This window comes from Haliotis rubra, unplaced genomic scaffold (assembly GCF_003918875.1).
Source record: "Haliotis rubra isolate DU_JTF1 unplaced genomic scaffold, ASM391887v1 Scf118, whole genome shotgun sequence".
Lineage (NCBI taxonomy): Eukaryota > Metazoa > Mollusca > Gastropoda > Lepetellida > Haliotidae > Haliotis > Haliotis rubra.
The window spans coordinates 1,388,717-1,411,227 of NW_025765092.1; the positions used below are offsets into that span (position 1 = coordinate 1,388,717).

Sequence of the window (22,511 nt, forward strand, 5' to 3'; positions counted from 1 at the left end):
ATTGAAGGACTGGGGTCATTTTCACACATGGGTGTGTGTGAACCCATTTCTGGTGTCCCCTGCCATGATATTGCTGGAATATTGTAAAATGTGGTGCGAAACCTCCCTCACTCCATTCATTGCTAGATACACAAGTATAAACTATTATGCTGATGTTGTATGTTTGGCAGCTACTGCAGTGTTCATTCAAACTGACAAAAATGAAGGGCACAATGAGATAACTTGTGACAAAAAAGTGGTGTCATTTGAAAAAGAGGGTCCCATTTTCAAAAGGGACACTCCAAATTACTTGGTTCTTCTTCACAGCTTGGTGTGTCAGGATGTTAGGAATTCAAAATTTATTTGATTTTTGTGCTTTCAATAGTCACTGATTTTCTGTTCATTCAAAACACAAGAAGAAAAAGAAAGCCAACTACTTATCTTAAATCATGTAGATTTGGAGTTGGTCCAGATTGATGTTTCGTCCACTGACAGCAAAGCTGTACATGTCTAATTACCAAATTCATAAATGGTAAAATCTGGGTTTGACTGTTCCATTGCAAATAACGCCTTTTCAAGAAGTTGTTTCACTAAATACTTAATTGTGTATTTAGACACTTGACACTCCCGCTGTGTTGTATTTACTTACATGTAGATAGAAACATCTGCCCATGCTGGCTTAAGCCAATCATACAATTGTGTATTAATGACCAAAGTTTACATGACACATATTACAACAAGGCTTCCAAAAGTGATAAGCTTTTCCTGTGCTATAACATACAACTGTAGTGAAGTTCACTCACATTATGATGCTTCCCTATGTATCACATTGTTCACTTCTGTATAAACACAGGCAAGTGGACCACATTGACAAATCTTATTGTCATGACATAATGCCTTTTGAGGTATAAAAGATGTCCAACTGCTGCAAGTAGGGGGTAGTTCTTGAATCATTCTTGTTAAAAGATTGGGTCACATGGCTGTCTAGAATGAACACTGCATCCATACATGTACTAGGTATGCTTGTACATCTTCGTGGCATCACAGGACAGTTGTGCTCATGTTGTAGAACATACACCATACAGACCAAGTATGTTACGTATACTTGTACTCACCATGTACAATATAAGTGTCCTCCTCATTTGTCAGTTATAATGTTGACCATATGAAATAAAAAAAAAATCTTATGAATACTATTATTGAGGAGGTTTGCATGAAAGAATGACATCGATAACATGGGGGAAAAAAGATGTTGTAGCATTCTTTGTTGTTTGGTATTTTGTATTTTGTGTGCATGCTTAATTATTTGATATTGTTGAGAAGATTGATGTTTAATTGTCTGTGGTTTGTCTTCTTTAATCTTTTTGACGGGATGGGACAATTTCGTTTTTAAAAACCTTGGTCCTCTAAAAGTAGAATGTCTTTGAACAACCAGTCAATAGTTAACAAAGTTATGGATAAATCATTCATAATGTTTAGTGTGCAATTCATTCAGTCAATAATAGACGCAATTAAGGTTTGAAGATATGCGAGAAAATCAATAGAATATGGTTAAAATTAGAATGCACCAAGTTACATACTGGTATAGCACTAGGAGCGATGTTCAGATGATGAGGTTGAGAAGAGCAAAGGACACCTAAAATTCCATTAACATTCTTTACTTATATTTAATGTATGTACTATACATTCTAACTGCTTATGTTATTTGTTGAAAGTATTTCATGTCAGTTGGGTTATTTCTTCTATCTTTTTTTATTTTCATAAGAAATTCTTTCAGTTATTATTCAGGTGTCTTATCATATTTGACATTGTTTAAGCCTAAGATGCTTCCTTGAGATCTGCAATCATGTGAAATGCTCTTGGTTGTTTTTGCGAAGATATATATTCATTTTATAATCTCTTCAGCAAAGTCACTGTCTAAACTTATTTGATACTTATTTCACGAAAACTAAGAGTTTCAAGTGATATTTTAAATTCATTGTACTTGAAAATTTCATGCTAAATCCATATATCAGGGTCTGCACCCTTCAACAGTGTTTTGCATATTTATACCACACCTAGATAATTATGTTCCACTCCTCACAAAATGTGCAATCCTCCCCTTTCCACAAATATCCTCTGTTGTCTTCTTGTATAATACATGTGCATGGTTAGAAATTAATATTATTCTTCATTAATTTCAAGTTCACATTCTTAACTGTTTTGTTTTTGTCTTAATTTATTATTTTGTTTAAATGCTTTTAAAAAATGCATCAGTAGTCTCATACAGTTTTCTATAAGTGCTTGTCTCTAATGTATATCCAAGATAATTTCTTTCAGTTTGTTATAGACATGTGAACATTTCTTTGTGCCTATTTTTATAATGTTTGAAAGAATATTTCATGCTTCACTAATCAACATTCTATTACAGAAACATACAACATGGAAGAACCTAGTACTTTGACTATTGAACAGAGATTTACCAGGCTGAGCCAGGCCTTATCCTTAGTTTTTGTGGACCTAAATGCAAACTAGACAGCCAATCTATCATTATTTGTTACATCTATATGCACTTTTATCAAAACTGAGGTGAGTTTGTTCAAAGTCCCAAGTCAAAGTACTGAGGTCTGAACTATCCATTCTGTGTAAATAATAAGCATATGCAATTTCATTTTAGCATTTGGTGGATTTGGAATGGTTCCATCACTACGGCCATTGGAGACTCTACATAACAACCTAACCTTCAAGGACATGGATGACTTTCTGGGTATCGCAACCAACACCAAGTTTGTGACCCCGATTGCATCACCGCCATACAGCATGGTCGGCCCCCCTTCCACCCATCCCGCTGCCACCGCCTCTGGCTTGCCCCTCAATGTCTCTAGAGGTTCGTGCATGCACCATTAATATTGCCAGTGGCACTAATAGTCAGCCTGGTTTATCCAGTACACTAGCACCTTCAACAATTATTCTTAGACCTTTTCCTTTTGTACATTCAATGGGTTTGGCTGCCGAGGAACTGAGCAAAAATCTTACTCAGTTTAAGTTGAGTACACATTGCTTGAAAGTAAAGGTAGGTAGTTTAGTGGTCAAAGCATTTGCTTATCAAGCCAAAGGCCTGGGTTTGATTCTCTGTTGAGTTATGATGTGTGAAGGACATTTCTGCTCTACCCTGCTGTGCTGTTGCTGAAGTGTTGCTGAAAGTTGTGTGAATCAAGAGTTATAGGTAAATGTCAGGTTGTTCCCAGACAAGTTTGTATGATTGATGTGACAGGTGTGTGTGTGATAGTTAGTTGAAGCATGTAACCTACGAACTAAGACTTTGGTTTCATAATATAATATGTCATAATGGTAATCACCTTTTGCAAAATACAAATAAGAATGTAGCAAGATATGTGATTATGTCAGTAGTTTGTTTTGGGAGGCTTATGTGATAAAATCCACTTGTTTGGAGTAGAATTTGCCTATTTCACTAAAACATGTGTCTGTGCCAGAGACATATATACCAGTTGACTAATTGTGTATGTTGGTGTAAGTCATTTGCATAGTGCCAATTTTACATTATAAAGTTTTGTATATATCATGAGTTAACATGAGTGAGATCCAGATTTAGCACTAACCCCAATAATATATCTTACCATTAATAAGGAGTGACACTAAACCTGAATTTACACCTCTCAGACTCTCAGAAATCAATAACAGTGATCTTCATTTATCAATTTCATTTCAGAAGAAGTTCACTTTTTTGTTTTATTGAGTAGATAGAAAATTGAAGCATGGCTGGCTATGTTTCATCACGTGTTTGTGAAAGTAATAAAATATACCAACATCTGCACTGTTAGATTAGATATAAGTATCATCTGAACAGTTTTACTCTTGACCAACATTTGATATGATATAGCAATGACTTCATGATATGATAGTAATCAAGTTTTCTTGTAGTTCTGTTTTTTATGTCTCCACTCCCAGCTTGGAGGGTAGACATATTGATTATGGCTTGGTTACTGTTGGTGATGGTATCTCCTTTGGTATCGACATTCCTGCTCTAGTAAACCATTCAGTGTTTTTCAACAAATCTTGTCACGTGCATACATTGCTCATCAACATTACTGGTGCCTTGAGCTATTTTAGAATTGTTGAACAATTTGTAATTGTTTGGCTTCCATGGACACAATTTCGACTTTCAATCAAACAAGGATAGGGTTTGTTTCTTGGCCATAACTTGAAAACCATGTGACATATTTCAGCGCAATTCTGTGTTTGCATTGCTCATCAGCTAAACTGGTGCCTTGCTTTTTTAGAATTGTTCTAAATCATAATTTCTTTTGTTTCCATGGAAACAGTTTTGACTTAGGCTTAAACAACTGTAGGCTTTGTCTCCAACCCATAACTCTCAAACTAATGAATATTTTTGCATGAAGCTGTACATGTGCAATGACCATGCTCCACTATTGTTTTCTTATTTTTTTAAATCTTTAAAATTTCTTGTCTTTCCATAAATACAAGTGACAATGTGTCAATAAAAATGTTGGGTAGACATAGCCATTTTGAGTGCAAACACTTTCAGGTATCCATTGAGAAATACATAAAAAAAATGTATAAATGCACATGATAGGTATTGTGCACACATACAGCAAATATATATAGTGTAGCTTGACACATTGTAAATTGAGAAATGTGCATAATATCACTACCAAGGAATCCCATTATAGCCCTCTGTGTTCTTCTTCCTGACATGGAGCCGCGGGGTAGCCCAGTGGTTAAATCGTTTGCTCGTCATGCTGAAGATGCTGGTTCGATTCCCCACATGGGTACAATGCGTGAAGCCCATTTCTGGTGTCCACAGCCGTGATATTGCTGGAATATTGCTAAAATCGGCGTAAAACCATACTTACTCACTCACTCACTCTTCCTGAGACTTGACAAAGTTTAATGAATTTAGTGAACCAAAATCAGTTTATCCTGTTTAAAATTTTCTGCATACTGATTATATTCCACCATGTTACTTAAAGTGCATTGCCCAGATTGCCTGTTATTTCAGTGGGACACAGTCTCCCCTCTTCTAGCAACTCCTCCGGTGGTCCATCATCCCCGACAACAATGTCAACACCAGTTGACATAATGCAGAAGCTGAAGATGTATATTGACAGTCAGACAGAGAGCATGAGAATTGAAGCCGAAGCTGCCAAGGCTGCAGCTGCCACTGCATCACAAAATAAGAAAGAAGACGTAAAAGATGACCCAGAAATTATGTAGAATTTTAATTGGAAATATTGTCACCATGACAGCACATTATTTTTGACAAGAATGGTGCAATGCTTTGAAATAAATGTTACAGGAGACATTTCCTGTTTTGCATGAAAAAAATGTGACTGTAAGAGAGGTAAGAATCCACGATTCAAGACTTTGTTGGCGTTGAGTGTGTGCAGGAGATTCTTTGTTTCCTGTATCTATTGGTATATACCTCATGGAATGCTGATCTCAATGCAAACACTGATCATGGTTTCACCACAAAAACCACATACCTGTATTTGAGTACATGATGGGTGTTATTGACTATTTCTATCCAAGAAAACATCTTTATGATGTTGGTCATACCAGAGGAGAAATGGAAGTGTTTTGTTAACCAAGATGACTTATTTTCGAAAATCTTTTCTCCAGAATTTTAAGACAGCATCTCCGACATTTATTACATTTGACCATGTGCTTTATTTTGCTTTTTTTGCAACATGTTCCTCTTTGGAGAAATTGATCAATAGTCATATGAAGTACTTGATCACTGAAACATAATTTCAGGTTTGTACATAAAGGGTAGAGTAGGTTAGATTCTGGTGTGAAAGGTGACTATCTTTTTGCAGGGTGATCTGAATCGCCACCCAATCCCATACTTTACTAAGAATTGCATAATTGTTCACCATGCTTACTACTCAGGGCAAATACATGTAAATATTGTTATACATGCTGAAAATTTCATCATTATGTTGAAAAACATGTAGAATTAACATTGTAAATAGTAGTTATAAGATGTATGATAATTTTTAATGATTCTATGATAATTGTTATATTTATTATTTGTGTGTGAGATCACCAAATAAAATGTGTTCAATTGCACACATATCTTACAGGAAGGTATGAAAGACAGTACACATACAATTTCATTTTGCAGTGTTTCATTGTTCAAATGGGCATGATGTGGGGTCCTGCATCCGTCATGTGGTATTTGTCAGTATGACATCTTTAACATATTTGAGCCCTCGTTCATGTGAAAAGGGTTACAACTGCATCTGACATATCAACTAGTACAAATGGTGATAAATATTAGGATACCCCTTTAAAGAATGAAGACATTCTGCTCCTGTGGCAACTTTGAACATATGACAGGCATGTGTCTAGTTTGTAGTTGTCACACAATGTTATCCATTTATCAAATTCCTTAATGCTACAAGGCCCTTTGGTTTGAGTATGCCTTGGTTTGTCTAATGAAATCCTTTGCCCTAAGATTTGAAAGTGTGAAAGTTACAAGTACCTTTTTCAAATTAGATCAGCAGGGCTCCAGATTATTTTTCAACATCAGGAGTACGTACTCCTTATTTGTTCAATATAGGAGTACTGGAAAACCTTAAGAGTACATTTAGAGTACTGAATGGAATTTAATGGAGTACCAGTAAACTTGTGTTTCGTTTCATATATGCACCACAACATTTGCTACTCTTGTGTGAACAGGTAAAAAAAACTAATAAAACAATACTTTTTTCAGATAAATACATCTGTAAATGATTCTAAGACCGTGACACCTGTCTGTGGTGTGTATCTGCTACGTTTTCTAAATTATTTCCTACTGTATTGTGCATATGTTTTAGCCATACATACGCCGATACGGCCCTTATCTGGAGCCCTGGATCAGGCTATATAGTTGTCCCCGTAACAGCTTAAGCTCATAGTTACTAAATAATTCCAACTATGCCAGAGTGTTCAAAGTGGACATGTAATGTGCAATGCTTCTCTGTCTCACAATGTGTTTTCTGCTTTGTAATCAACCATATTTCACAAAGATGTCTCCTGACAAAATGGGTCTTTTTTTCAATAAATGTGTCCATGTAATTCAGACCTATCCTTGCACAATTTTGAGAGTACCATATTTTACCTGTTACTTTGGTATGGTGTTTTGTCTTATTCTGTTTCATGCAGATTTCATAAGTCATCATTTTTTTAGGAATTACCGGTACATTTTTGCTGATACTGTGAATGAATTGCTCCCTGTGATTGCTGAGATATGAATTATGGTGTAAATAAGATTGTTTGAGAGCTTATTATTACACAGGACATTTGTGTGAGAGTGAAAAGCAGAAGATGTATATAGTGTATGAAGGTTGGTTGTCATTTATAAATACAGCATATTGTTCATGATTCCATGGAACCACTATAGCCTGTATAATGTAGATTCAAACCACCCAATGTCTATGAAAATTTTACCTACATATCTGCAATGAACTGGTGTAGAAATTGAAGGAAATTATTTATGTTTATGTTTATTTTTTCAGATATATGTTACCATGGTTTACATTATAGACATTATTCGGAATGCCTGGTTATTGTGAGAATTTTTTGGACTTACAGTAAAACTGGAATCTAAATGTGTGCGATTACTGAACCATTTGATATTTGTATATCAAGTGTTTACTGATTACACTGAGTAGGTTAGTTATTGCTTTGAAATCATTACTCTATGGGACCTTTGATGAAGATTATTTTTTAGTTATGTGGTTATGCATTTCTTGAAAATTGTAAGCTTTGTGACATGAAGTGGGTTTTTTTTTTTGGTTATATTTTACAAGCAAAGTTTACCACATATGACTGTACTGGAAGAAAATCTAAAAATGGAAAGTCGATGTGTTCTTTCCAGTGATGTCTTCTTGTTTAGTTACAGACTGTATATGTCATTCTTTTGTTACAGTGTAATCCCTCCCATGTTTTTGGTACATTAATATGTTGTTATATATTTGATATTGTGTTCACCTCTTTTATCTCCTTTTACTTTGTTGTATCCAGATTTGGGTATTTTGGGGTGGTGATTTTCAGCTTTCAGGATGTTTGTAGGAAATTGCTTTAACAGATCAGTACTAACTGTAAATGCACAAACTGAATTTGAAATTGACAGTTAACTTATGGATTACAACTACTTTTGATGGGTACATTTTCACTGTCAGTGATGGCACAGTTTTTACTAATATACCCGTAAGAAATCACTTTCGTACATTTTTCTTAACATGATTTGACAACATATATGGATGACTTGATTATGAAGACATGAGTGCAGTTGTGTATGCCAGTTACATTGGTGAAAATGTGCCGACTGTTATGTGAAAACAGTTTTGTTATGTTTTGGAATAAATTGTTTGATGTGGAGGGATGGTGGTTGTTATTTGGAAGCACAGCATATTGCATACTTTGGGCAACAATGTCTGTGTGTTTATTCATTATATAACAGCTGCAAGTTCAGTGAATAATGGGAGTAACAGATCAGTGTTATATTCCTCAGTCAGCAATATTTTAGAATATTGGAAATGTAATGTTGAAATTGTAAACCGCAAAACTTGGGCTGTTATAACAAGACAAGGAACTCTAAACGTTCCTAGCTCGTGGATCCACTAAATGAGAGTCGACCAAATATGATGTGTTATATTACACACTTATGCCTGGGTAACTAAATTGGATGGCGATCTCTGTGACCCGTATTTTCAGGAGGGGACGGATGGCCAAATTCTACGATGCGCCACAATTGGCGTTGCAGATGCTCATTGTGTTAGTCAGTCATTTATCTGTTACAGACTCGATTATTTCCAAATCCTTGGATGCAGATAAAAAACACACAGACACATTTGTAGGACTGGAACAAACAACGCAAGAGCATATGCAGTATCAGGTTTACTTTCTCTTTGAATGCATACATAAGACCGTTAAATGGTCATTCATAGAGTTTCGTTGTTACGACAGGTTTGTGCGCAATCACAGCAAGATCACCGTCACCAAGATGGAAAAACGTGGTGGAAGTAAATAGCAAGCTAGTAAAATGTTAAATATATAGTGTTTTGCCGTGAATTTAGAGGAACATTTAATGTTATTTTTTGTACACCCCTCTTGGGTATTCGGGCGGAATAGGTCATGAGTATTCGAAACGTATGTAAATCTAATGTCAACCAGGGAAGTACAATGTGTCACCTAGCTGGTTGTGCGTTACCATGGCGTGGATCGTTTACCATGGTAAATGGATGGATGAACCAGAGTGGTGGCGCAGGCATTATGTCAACCTGTTCCTGTACCATCGTCATTGCTTTATTATCTCTCTACGATTTGGATAATGTGGACACCTGTATGTTTTCTTTGTGAACCTAGTAAGCATAGAAATTTCTGTATTGAAGGACAAGTATTGCAGCCATGCCATTTACTTTGTATGGATTCAGCACTCAGAAGACACTATCCACTAAAAGGTTATCAAAGAGCTGAAAGGGTTAGACACCTATTTCTTCCCACTGACAGTGCTCATTTACATATGTTGGTATGTTATGTGGATGGACTTTTGCGACAAGGCATGGGCACAACCATCATTGTACCGACCATGTTGTAGTGGGTACTTTGAAGAGCACCTGTAGGTCTTGTTTCACCGTTTAAGTACTTGTTCATCGTTAAACTTTGGTGATCGTTAAATACTAAACCCTGATATGCAATGAACACAGTCTTTGACTGAAGGAACCGTTGTCTGTATTATAGGAATAGGTCTACATTTAAGATTTATATTACGTCGAAAAAAATAAATGCTCTTTCACCGTATATAATATGGAAAATTAAAGCATGATTTCATAGAGATATTAACTGTAGACAAAACTCTGAGACAGGTTTCGAAACGGGGGCCAAGATCGGATTTAAACCCAATTATAGCAACAAGCACAAAGCTATACTAAACTCGAGCCGTGAGTGAACGTCATCTGGGTTTCATTTGAGAAACTGGTTGCTTGAGTTCATATCTTGGTGTACATGTAGACCACACCGGGGATATTGATGAAGTAGTCTGGGACCGTGGCACGTGCCACCTGGACCCATTTTCCCGCCATTTCCAGAAAGTCCATTAATGGTTCCAGACGGTCTTTGTATTCGTCCACCTCCATCAAATATTGTTCACGCATCACGATACATATCAGCCCACCTGAAAATAGAGTGCACAGAATAACACAAGGTTCAGTGGCGTCAAACAAGTATGATCTTTTAAGGTCTTTCTTTATGACGCGGCCGATTGATCGGAGCACTGACATTCCGCTGTCTTTCTATCCACTATATTGATTGTCATGTTTTTGTTAAACTCTGCACTAAGCTATATCCAAGATGATGATAGCGGTCTGCAAATAGTCACGTCTAGACCAGTCAATCCAGTAATTGACTCGATGATTATCTATCTACACAGCTGGGATACGAAGACTTGCATCAAACAAATCTGCGAGTCTACTACCCGATCCCATTAGCCGCCTCTTACAATCATGGGTTGCTGAAGACACTTTCTAACCCGGATCTCCACTATCCACGATCCTAACCCTTGATGCCAAAAGTCGCAATAATAATGTGAATACTGTTCCACATCAATCCACTTCAAAACAACATAAAACTCACTAAAATAAATTGGGAGAGATTCTTACCTAGTTTGGTGATTCGGATAAGTTCTCTGATTCCGGAGCAAGGTATGTGACCTTCACCCATTCCACCACAAATGACAACACAGTCGTAGGTGTCTGAAACCCAAACAGAATATATGCATTGTCAGTGAGCGCAACCTCAGTAATATATTTACATATCCATGACTTCTTTCCCAACTTTATCAAGCTCAACACCAGATATAGCAGCATTTACGTTTTTTAATTTGTGAATGACCGGGTCACAAAGTGACAATGTTTGGAATCGAACTCGAGCTTGGCACTCTAACACGCTATCCACTGGGCTATACTTCTTAAACAATCTAATACACGTACTTCTTAAGACTATTAATATTTCTCCACCTTCAATGATTGTTGAAATTAGTATACTATAGCTCACCTTTCCCGATTGTTGGAAACATTAAACTGTGGCCTAATTTACAGGACTGTTGTCAATATACTGTAGCTTACCTTCCTTGATTGTCGGCAGCGGTTCCTCAGACAGGAAGTCGGTATAGTAGTTCTCATACAGCCCCTTCTCCTTGGCCCTGCAGAGCATCTGTGTTGACGGCTCTAGTGCGTCGATGTGACGGAACCCCTTGGCCTTCAGCTGAAATCACACAGGCAGGAATATCACGTGTGTGTTTAAACAATATATTTACCATGGACAGACAGACAGACATATTTTATTTAAGTCTCACCTCATGTAAAAGTACAGATATATACACACATATACATAAAATGAGCCACCCGTTAAGGGTTATGAGAGACTATTACACAGAAGTGACATCTATGATAAAAGTAACAATATGAAATAAAAGATGTTTTCTTCTTTGAAGTATATAAAAGCAGCTTTTGGCTGAAAAATAAACATGTTCTTTAAATAGTAAAATCGTTTTTTCATTATCACATAAATCTAGGAAGTTGGGATAGCTGAAACACATATGGCCATATAAACTTTCACGTAGATCATCGTACAGCGGACATTCCAACAGTACATGACATTCATGGAAGTATCCGCTGGCCGCAGTTTGAATCTCAAACGGGTGCATGCTTGTGACTTTCACAAAAGTGACTGAATACCAAACGCACAGGTACGGACGATACTTGTGGAATCGTCAAGAGAGGGGTATGTATACCGTGATAAAGATAGTAAGTTCTAAAAGAATTATTGTATACATAATTACTGTAATGTCATACTGATTGTCAGAGATTGCACGGAAATAATACAATTATCACCTTATCCACTTCTAAACATACACAAACCCGTGAAGATCCGGGTTAGAATTGGTCTTCAGCAACCCATGCTTGTAAGAGGCGACTAACGGGATAAGGGTGATCAGGCTCGCTGACTTGGTTGAAACATGTCATCGTATCCCAATTGTGCAGATCGATGCTCATGCTGTTGATCACTGGATTGTCTGGTCCAGACTCGATTATTTACAGACCGCCACCATAAAGCTGGTATATTGCTGAGTGCGGCATAAAACTAAACTCACCCACTCACTCTAAACATTCACAAACTGCACATATGTTCACCTGCAGAAAGTCGTATGCACCTGGCAACTGTGTGCACACTTGTTATAAAGGATTTGTACTAGCATGCTTTTAATTGATCGACCCAGAGTAAACAAAAGTGCATAGTCAATATTTGTTTGGACGGATAACAAGCTGAGACGTTTTCAGCGAAATGCAGTGTCATGCTGACACATAGGATGGGCATGTAAGTGTCAGGTCATGTCATTTCCTCTTTCCACGCAATGAGGATATACATACAGTCGTAGTCAGGTTTTCTGTAGAGGGATGTCATCGATCGACACTCAAAGGTGGGAAGACCTAAATCAACACGTGATCTAATAAAACCCGAACCCACAAATCTACCATTAACAAAAAGTAGGGGATATTCCATTTTGCGAGCATACCACTAGCCAATGCCAATGCATATGAGAAAAAGTAAACTTCAATTATTAATCAGCATAGTATAGCACTCTGGTTCCCCGTGTATGCTGCACTGACTGCACTGGTGTTTACTGATGGAGATACACTTCACTGATGGAGACCCACCTCGGTGACGCGCCAGCGCAGCATACCAAGTAGACTAAGGCTAAGTCTCTGAGTATATACTCATGGAAACAAATAAGACAACACATGAAAGTACAAGTGTTCCTTTATTCTTTTCCAGGTTTCTTCACAAGGTATGTATTGCACCAGACCATATAATAGGTCTCTGATTGCACTGTGAGGGAATTCTGGGAATGAATAAAGGAACACTTGTACTTTCATGTGTTGCTTTATTTGTTTCCATGAGTATATATAATTTTGACAGAAACAAAGAAGTCCCAGTGACAAGTGAGATTCAGATCCTGAACCGGAGGAAATCTAGACCTGTTTCATTTAGGGCTTTAGCATTACAGAAAGGACTAGGAAGAAGGGAAAATAATGCGGTTCGGGGAGTATGAGACAGACTACATACCCAGGGAGCCAGGCAGCAAAACTTTACTGATTAATCATTGATTTAATGGTAGGTCATGCTGTAAAATCCGTTTCAACCATAGGTCAAGACGTTGGTATTTAGTGGCAAGTGAGAGACATTGTTTGCGTGTGGAATATATACCATTAAAAAAAGTAGGGGATATTGGATTTACAAGATTGATAAAAGGCATATGATGAAGCCAAGGAGGAAACCGATGATGAAGAGAAATTATGGGAAAATGTGACAATTTATTCCATTCCTTTGGCAATGTTTCATCTGTATGGATATTATACAATTATAGACCGGTGATGAGGTCAATACCTGTTTTTATGGACCCGCGAAAAACAATATTGCGTCTTCGTTCTCGGTCAATATTGCTTTTCGAGGGTCTATAAAAACAGGAATTGACCTCATCACCAGTCTATAATTGTATAATAATAGTAGCCTCTTGACAAGATTTGCTTTGGTTGTTGTTTAACGCCGCACTCAGCAATAGTCCAGCTATAAGGCGGCGGTCTGTAAATAATCGAGTCTTGACCAGACAATCCAGTGATCAATAGCATGAGCATCGATCAACGCAATTGGGATACGCAATTGTGTCAACCAAGTCAGCTAGCCTCACCACCCGATCCCGTTAGTCGCCACTGATGACAAGAATGGGTTGCTGAAGACCAATTCTAACCCGGATCTTCACGGGTGCTCTTGAAAAGAAAGGTAAAGACAATATAATAATTGATTAATGAAAATTACATGTTCGGCAACAAATCCGGTTCCCGCAGCAATATCCATGATCTTCTTCTCCTCTCTATCCTTGGGAAAGAACTCTGCAACAGCGGTGGCGGTAATCAGTGGGCCGTTGTACCGTCCAGGTCGCAGATCCTGAAATTTAGCAATACAACATCAAATTCGTTATTTGTTTTCGAACACTTCGCTTGGACAGTTTCAGTGTACCCGCCTGTATATTTCCCGTATTAACAGCTCGCAAAGTTGTAATATCGAAATGACTGACTGAGTTTAGTTTTACGCCGCTTTAAGGAATATTCCAGCAACATCACGGCGGGGGACACCAGAAATGGGCTTCACACATTGTACCCATGTGGGGATTCGAACCCGGGTCCTCGGTGTGACGAGCCAACGCTTTAACCACTAGGCTACCCCACCGCCCCGTAATATCGAAATGGGAGGTGGGGGTAGCCTTGTGGCTAATGTGCTTGATCGTTTCGTGGAAGACCTGGATTCGACTTGATAATGGGGATTAATTCGCGATGCTCATTTCTGTGTCCTCCGACCTTATATTTAAACCATACAATCACTTCTCAAAACAATTAAATCTGTCTCAATATTCAATAACGAATTTAAAAAATGACAAGCTTTCATTGCATCAGGTGAGGTAAAATGTGAGATCAAAACAAGCTGAATAAGTATGAACTTTTGTGTAATTTTAATCAACTCTGTATTTAAGTTATTTATGAAATACATATAGTGTGTTTATAAAAGTACGTTGTTTTACAGCAACCGTCTTACAGCTGGAATATCGCTGAGGGCGTCGTTAAACATTATTTATATTATTTACATTATCTCAAATAAATGTAACGCATACAAAGCACCCGTAATCTATTACATCGAAGACCCGAGATTACATTGGACTAGATTAGACAAGGCCGAAGCGATTCTGCTGTAAATGTCAAACCAGTCAAGCTCGGTCAAATCAGCGCACGTTTACACATGACCCCCAGGTTATCTTGACAACCAGTTGAGTTATCAACTACAGAGCAGATCTAAAGTAAACATTATGTTCAAGTTGTTCATGTATATCGTACACTATCTATAAACATCTTTATCGCGAACATATATGCAAATAGGAATGTATAGAATCTCGCCGGTTTAAGAAATGAGCATCTTGGATTCGTACAAATGATCATAAGATCAGGTGAAAATATAAAGAAATGTAGTGCATTCTCTCACACATTTTGTGAACTAAATTGTGGACGAAGATCTTAAAATATCTCTCCAGGAGTAATATAATATCATCCACTAATTCGAGATGATGTAATGTTCTGGTCAGAGATCGTAAGGTCCTATCAGTAGCTGTTTCCATAACGAACCCTGTCATCGAACCGTGAAGATCCGGGTTAGAATTGAGTGAGTGAGTATGGTTTTACGCCGCTTTTAATAATATTCCAGCAATATCACGGCGGGGACACCAGAAATGGGCTTCACACATTGCACCCATGTGGGGAATCGAACCCGGGTCTTCAGCATGTCGAGCGGACGCTTTAACCATTAGGCTACCCCACCGCCCCGGTCTTACAGCTGGAATATCGCTGAGGGCGTCGTTAAACATTATTTATATTATTTACATTATCTCAAATAAATGTAACGCATACAAAGCACCCGTAATCTATTACATCGAAGACCCGAGATTACATTGGACTAGATTAGACAAGGCAGAAGCGATTCTGCTGTAAATGTCAAACCAGTCAAGCTCGGTCAAATCAGCGCACGTTTACACATGACCCCCAGGTTATCTTGACAACGAGTTGAGTTATCAACTACAGAGCAGATCTAAAGTAAACATTATGTTCAAGTTGTTCATGTATATCGTACACTATCTATAAACATCTTTATCGCGAACATATATGCAAATAGGAATGTATAGAATCTCGCCGGTTTAAGAAATGAGCATCTTGGATTCGTACAAATGATCATAAGATCAGGTGAAAATATAAAGAAATGTAGTGCATTCTCTCACACATTTTGTGAACTAAATTGTGGACGAAGATCTTAAAATATCTCTCCAGGAGTAATATAATATCATCCACTAATTCGAGATGATGTAATGTTCTGGTCAGAGATCGTAAGGTCCTATCAGTAGCTGTTTCCATAACGAACCCTGTCATCGAACCGTGAAGATCCGGGTTAGAATTGAGTGAGTGAGTATGGTTTTACGCCGCTTTTAGCAATATTCCAGCAATATCACGGCGGGGGACACCAGAAATGGGCTTCACACATTGCACCCATGTGGGAATCGAACCCGGGTCTTCAGCATGTCGAGCGGACGCTTTAACCATTAGGCTACCCCACCGCCCCGGTTAGAATTGATCTTCTGCAACCTGTGCTTGTCGTAAGAGGCGACTAACGGGATTGGGTTGACAGGCTAGCTGACTTGGTTGACACATGTCATCGTATCCCAGTTGCCTAGATCGATGCTCATGCTGTTGATCACTGGGTTGTCTTGTCCAGACTGATTATATACAGACCGCCGCCATATAGCTGGAATATTGCTGAGTGCGGCGTTAAACAACAAATAAACAAACAAACAAAACCGCGACGTGCATCTCCCATATATCAACTAACTCTGTATCCAAATTCAATCATTTATAAGCGGCCATGTGAATATGTAGGATGGAATATGGCGTTGTTAGAATACAAAGAATTAAGCCCTACTTTCACTTTACACCAAATTTTTTCATTTCATTCATCACCCCGTCATCACCTTACCAGTAAGTACGTAATGACATGATCGGTACATTCGTCAGATAACCGACTATCTACACATTTATATCTGTGTAAACAGAATCAAAAACTGGTTCGTGCCAGTTTTGACCCGTAGACTACAAGTCAACTCCGGAATTCTCTGTGCCACTCGACCAACAATGTCTATTATCTGTTGAGGAAGGTCTTCTCACTAGCTGTTCAGTACGCACTTTCTGGACTTGACCTTTATCTGCATAAACGTTTGTGAAGTGGTTTCACAGTACACAATCTCACTGCAGGTTTTCGCGGTCATATTGACTGTAAACGAGGTTACACTTGTGGTCACCGTGGTTGGAGTGAGTGAGTGAGTATGGTTTTACGCCGCATTTAGCAATATTCGAGCAATTCACGGCGGGGGATACCAGAAACGGGCTTCACACATTGTACCCATGTGGGGATACGAGCCCGGGTCTTCGGCGTGACGCAATCACTTTGAAATCAATGGTGGAACATAAGTCATGTCATATTTTCAATACGTGCACATGTGCACATATCACTTTTGCCCAGCAACCATATACAAAAATACATGCTCGGGCAATACGAAATTTCACACTCGTTTCGTATAAGTCGTATGACACACTTGCTCGTGTAATAATCTCTATTTGTTACTAAATCCGCATGCCAATATACTAACGGGACATGTGACGTTACTTCAGAGAGAGTTCAGTAACAATATATGCACAGAAAACATCTTTCCATCAACGGCGGATGATGCAATATGCGTTTCATATTTTATACTAATCTCTTGTCGTGTTCTCTCCACCTGGTACCTGACATTTAAAAGTTTGTTGTTTTTTTGTGTGCGTGAGCTAAATCTCATTGTCCGTCATCAACTAACACGTGACGTTTCAGTAACAGTATATGTATTCTGACTTAATCGCCCAATACATATTCATGAAGATGTCTCCTCGACTCGACGCCACGGCTTGCTGAAGGTCTAAGCGCAGTGGCCATGCTGCAAACAGGGTAGAGTAAGTGAGTGTGTGAGTGAGTATGGTTTTACGCCGCTTTTAGCAATATTTCAGTAATATAACGGCGGGAGACACCAGAAGTGGTCTTCACACATTGCACTTGTGGGGAATCGAACCCAGGACCTCGGCGTGACGAGCGAACGCTTTAACCACTAGGCTACCCCACCGCCCTCTGCAAACAGGAATAGAGCAAAACGTTTCCAAAGATATTCGCGTTCATCGAAACAATAAAGCATATCTTTGGAAAAGTTCTCGTAATTATGGCAACACTCCAGATTCGCCACGGGCTGTATGTCCGAGTGTGACGACACAAAAAAGAGACAACCATATTCGTTTGATGCATCTACTGAGTGTTCGATGCCAACTACCACATTAACAGAAAACAGAAAATTCTTGAGATGAAACCAAATAATGACAAGGCCATACGCAATGGGGGACGGCCGGTCAGAAATGGGCTTCACATATTGCCCCCATGGAGGAATCGAACCCGGGACTACGGCGTGACGAACGAATGCTTTAACCATTAGGCTACTCCACCGCCCAGGTATGTCTTAGTAAAGCACGTGTGCTGCTGCTCAGAACGCCCCACTGAGTACAGCTCCCTTACGGGACGGTGGTTAAAGCATTCGCTCGTAGCGCCGAAGGCCCGGGTTCAATTCCCCACATGTGTACAATGTGTGAAGCCCATTTCTGATGTCCCCCGCCGTGATATTGCTTGAATATTGGTAAAAGCGGCGTAAAACTAAACTCACTAAGTACAACCCCCTTACCGTTTCGCGCCCCCGTCGTGATCAGTACGCGAGCAAACATCTTCATGCGTTCCCTTGATCGCGATCGTGACGCGAATATACGCGCTGGGCTCGCGATCTAGTCTGTCATACAGACCCTGAAAAAGCTATACTCAAAGCAGCCCATGTTAGTCTAGAATATGTGGAAAGTCTACACTACTAGTATATTTTGTGAATATAATTTGGAAGCTGTTTTTTTCTGTAAAATATTTTCATTTCAGAGACTACTTGCGAATCAAAAGGACGTTTCTTTCTTTCACGATCATTCTGCATCGTCAACAACATTCAGCAGTTTTGAACACTTTCGCAATTTCAGAAATCATCGTGGTAAATATATAATTGTGTAATACTTACAAGGGTCCTTATAATGAGAAATGAGAAGAAAAGGATATACTGAACACACACACACACACGCACACACACACACACACACACACATTTTATCATGGCACTATCTATATATACATGTATATGGTGGTATCACGAAATCAATATGCGGTCAGCCTAAAAAGTATGGCCACTACTTAGGACAATTTTAGGGTGTGCGATATCATAATGACGGAATTGTCATTCATTACTGGTTTAGTATTTAAACTGATACACATTTTCAGATGTTACACTAATAAAATTCCTTCAGATTTAATACGAACAATCATCTTTATTCTCTGTTTTCATATCAAATTGTATTTACGAGGAACAGCTTAGAACAAGGAAAAATTTCAAAAATATAGTAACAAAAGTTACTAACACATCCGAAGTCATGAACATGGATCTGAACAATTTCAATGAAAAGAGTTAAAATATCTCGAGAAAACATAATTTGCAGATTTGATAAAACTTGTATTGCATTCTCACCTCATCATATTGGTGACATTCTGCCCACTGGGAGTAGTAGTCGACAGCTTCAAATGGTGAAATACCCTTGCGGAATGCACGGGAATTCTGTGTGTAGGCGACGTGATCGTCTTCCCTCCACTTGCCCAGTTGACCAGGGGAATTTTCGTTGTTTGACATCTTGGAAGTTTGTGCCTGTGTGGGACAGGAAGGGTTGTTTATATAACAGTATTCTTGACAGCAGAACCCACGAAGATGCGAACCAAGATATCATACGTCACAAGGGGTCGTTTCATAAACTGTATTATTTATTGACATCGACCAAGGGGGCGTTTCATAAACAATTAAGTTTGTTTATGTCGGGGAAGGGTTGTTTTATGAAAGAGAAGTTTCTTTGAAACGAGCAGGCGTTTCCTTCGAATGCCGACAAAAGAACGTGTCCGTTTTCGATTTCCCTCCAATTATTGTCAGATTGGTTGTTTGTCATACAAGGGAGGTAACTCTATTCATGCATGGTTTTCAGCTACATGATGGCGGTCTGTAAATAATCGAATCTCTACAGACAATCCAGTGGTTGATGTTATGAGCTGCCATCAACGCAACTGGGATACAATGAAATATATCAACCAGGTCAGCGAGCCGTACCATCCATTGGTTGCTGAAGGTCAATTCTGACCCGGATTGAGACGGGTTGACGTTTAGTTTGTAAGTATATGCCAGATCATGATTGTTTGTCCGTATTGTTTGTTTGTTTAGAATTTAATATAATAGAAGCGGGGATAGATGCTTGCTTACAGAAGAAATATAATACCTCAGTCGTTTTATGCACGGAAAAAATGAATTAAATTACTGGCGAAAATCCAGAGAAATTGGCGGCCATATTAAAATCCAAAATGGCCTCCAAATTAGCGAAAAAAGGCCTGGTGTCCCAACACTAGAAGTATGTGGTATAAAGGAGGAGCTGAAAGGGTTTTAAATTCTTAGATATGAATACATGTTTCTGGGAATGTACAAATTCACGGTTTACGTAATGTGGAAGCGTATCGTCACTGTATTTGGTTCTGCAGTACACCGCTCCTTTTTCAGTTGTGTTGCATCATTCGTCTGCGTAGTGACAAATCACATTTTTACATGGCTGTTTACCTCTTCAGAAAACCTTCTGACACTTTCATTTGAAATCTACTGTAGGGTGTTTGTTTTAGCTTAAGATTTGGCTGATGCAAGAGTAATGCCGATATCGTGGTTTTTTTCACAAAACAGATATGTTATTGATTGTAATGGTGACATGGAAAATGTAGACGGACGATGGGATCGAGAAAGATCCTTTGTACGTGAAGTAATGATCTGGCAAGTCAAGTAAATAGTCTTTGTTCTTAGGACGTTTTCAGCCTGATAGGTCAGTGTGCGTGTGTGTGTGTGTGCGTGCGTGCGTGCGTGCGTGCGTGAGAGAGGGTGGGTTGGAGTCAGATACTGTGTGTCCGTGTCTGGGGGTGGGGGTGGGGTGGGGTGGGGTGTATGCGTGTGTGAGATAGAGAGAGAGAGAGTGGAAGAGAGAGAGATAGAAGAGCGCTGGAGGAGACAGTGTGTGTGTGTGTGTGTGTGTGTGTGTGTGTGTGTGTGTGTGTGTGTGAGGGCGGGGGAGGGAGGGACATAGAGTATGAGTGTATCTGTGCGTGCGGGGGTGTATGCGTTTACCTGTCCTTTTGCGTTCATATCTGTGTATATAGCGGGTTCAATTATCAAATTGTCACTATACAAGTAAAATAACAACCCTGATAAATATTTTTGAACAATTAATGTTTAGCAAACGCATATCTACAAAACATTCCCTTACATCCAGCCTACTCCAGGGAGGCATCCGGAATGCCACAAGGGCGGTGAGGTAGCCTAATGTTAAAAGCGTTCGCTCGTCACGCAGAAGGCCCGGGTTCGATTCCCCGCATGGATACAACATGTGAAGCCATTTTTGATGTCCTCCGCCGTGATATTGCAGGAATATTGCTAAAAGTGGCGTAAAACCAAACTCATTCACTCTTTCATTTAAAAGGGCTCGACATCAGGGCTTCCAAAACGATGCGGACATCCTTGGGAACAAGGATTATAATTTTACCAGCCTTAGGTGTAACTAAAGCACTTACGTCATGCCTTCAGTTACTGTCAATAATTAAGACATCGGACGATTCCGATCGTGATAATGCATGTAGTGTGTTATTTGTAAACACGAGGTGGGTCAACTTGGTTGACAAAAACGCACTTTGATTATTCATGTCAGTGTACACGATGATACTACACATTACAATCCGGTATATTTCGGAATGTCTGATAGGATCAGGATTATTCCGGTTCCTACCGGTGTCATGGCAACACACGTAGTTCCGCCAGTTTATTCCGGAACAGTTGCCGTTATCTATATTAGGTGAGGTCAGGTGAACTGAGGTTTAATGTCACGTTTATGATTATTGCGCTTATGTATAGACCTACATGCTTGTAGGTGCTTGAACTGGTGTATCTAAATGCCAGGTGGCACATGCACAATGCGCACCTTACTTCAAGAGTTAGGAATATTACATTCCCATTAAATTTTCTGATACAGAAATCATTTGGAAACAATTTCGTTTGTAACATGAGTTTAGTTTGGAATACTTAGAGAAACACAGGCCGAGTTAATGGGTGAGTGAGTTGAGTTTTACGCCACATTCAGCAATATTCCAGCTATCTGGTGGCGGTCGCCGAGTTAATGACTTGTGTGTCATTCTGGGGCGGTGGGGTAGCCTAATGGTTAAAGCGTTGGCTCGTCACGCCGAAGACCCGGGTTCGAATCCCCACATGGGCACAATGTGTGAAGCCCATTTCTGGTGTCCCCCGCCGTGATGTTGCTGGAATATTGCTAAAAGCGGCGTAAAACCAAACTCAGTCAGTCAGTCAGTGTGTCATTCTATTTTCTTTCAAGAATGTTCAGTTGAACAATAAGTCATATATTGGAAATACAAGAGCTCTAGGACATATAATGAATCCTATCTTCGGGTAATAACCGACTATCGGGGTTGGGTGGTCAGGCTCGCTGACTTGGTTGACATCATCATATCCCATTCGATGCTCATGAACGACTGGATTATTTACATAAAAGATGTTCAGTACATTAGCGAGGGGTATCTAATTCCCAGTTGCCGCGGGGATGATGTAGGCAGTCGACTGTTTGATGAAAACCATTGCGACCTAGTGTTTAGCATTAAATGCAAAATAGTCGCGTAGCTACCTTTATGAAAAACTC

At 39.1% G+C, this 22,511-nt stretch overlaps 2 protein-coding genes across 17 annotated transcripts in view; one reads left to right on the forward strand and one right to left on the reverse strand.

Moving 5' to 3' along the window:
- LOC124259141 (inositol hexakisphosphate and diphosphoinositol-pentakisphosphate kinase 2-like) overlaps window positions 1-6,406 on the forward strand; it is a 75,573-nt gene extending 69,167 nt beyond the window's left edge. For all 16 annotated transcript variants that reach the window (XM_046693239.1, XM_046693291.1, XM_046693264.1 and 13 more), the window contains 2 exons: window positions 2,636-2,845; window positions 5,000-6,406. In XM_046693239.1, the coding sequence (XP_046549195.1) occupies window positions 2,636-2,845; window positions 5,000-5,214 (425 nt within the window). In that variant the 3' untranslated portion in view covers window positions 5,215-6,406. The remainder of the gene's footprint in view (window positions 1-2,635; window positions 2,846-4,999) is intronic.
- A 2,464-nt stretch (window positions 6,407-8,870) lies between these two features.
- Window positions 8,871-19,459, reverse strand: LOC124259264 (methyltransferase-like protein 27). The gene is made up of 5 exons (XM_046693374.1): window positions 19,262-19,459; window positions 13,861-13,989; window positions 11,109-11,247; window positions 10,644-10,736; window positions 8,871-10,159 (listed from the first exon to the last, which is right to left on the reverse strand). Exons 1-5 carry the CDS (start codon window positions 19,418-19,420, stop codon window positions 9,975-9,977), a joined length of 705 nt encoding a protein of 234 aa, XP_046549330.1. The 5' UTR covers window positions 19,421-19,459; the 3' UTR covers window positions 8,871-9,974.
- Window positions 19,460-22,511: the final 3,052 nt, after the last annotated feature.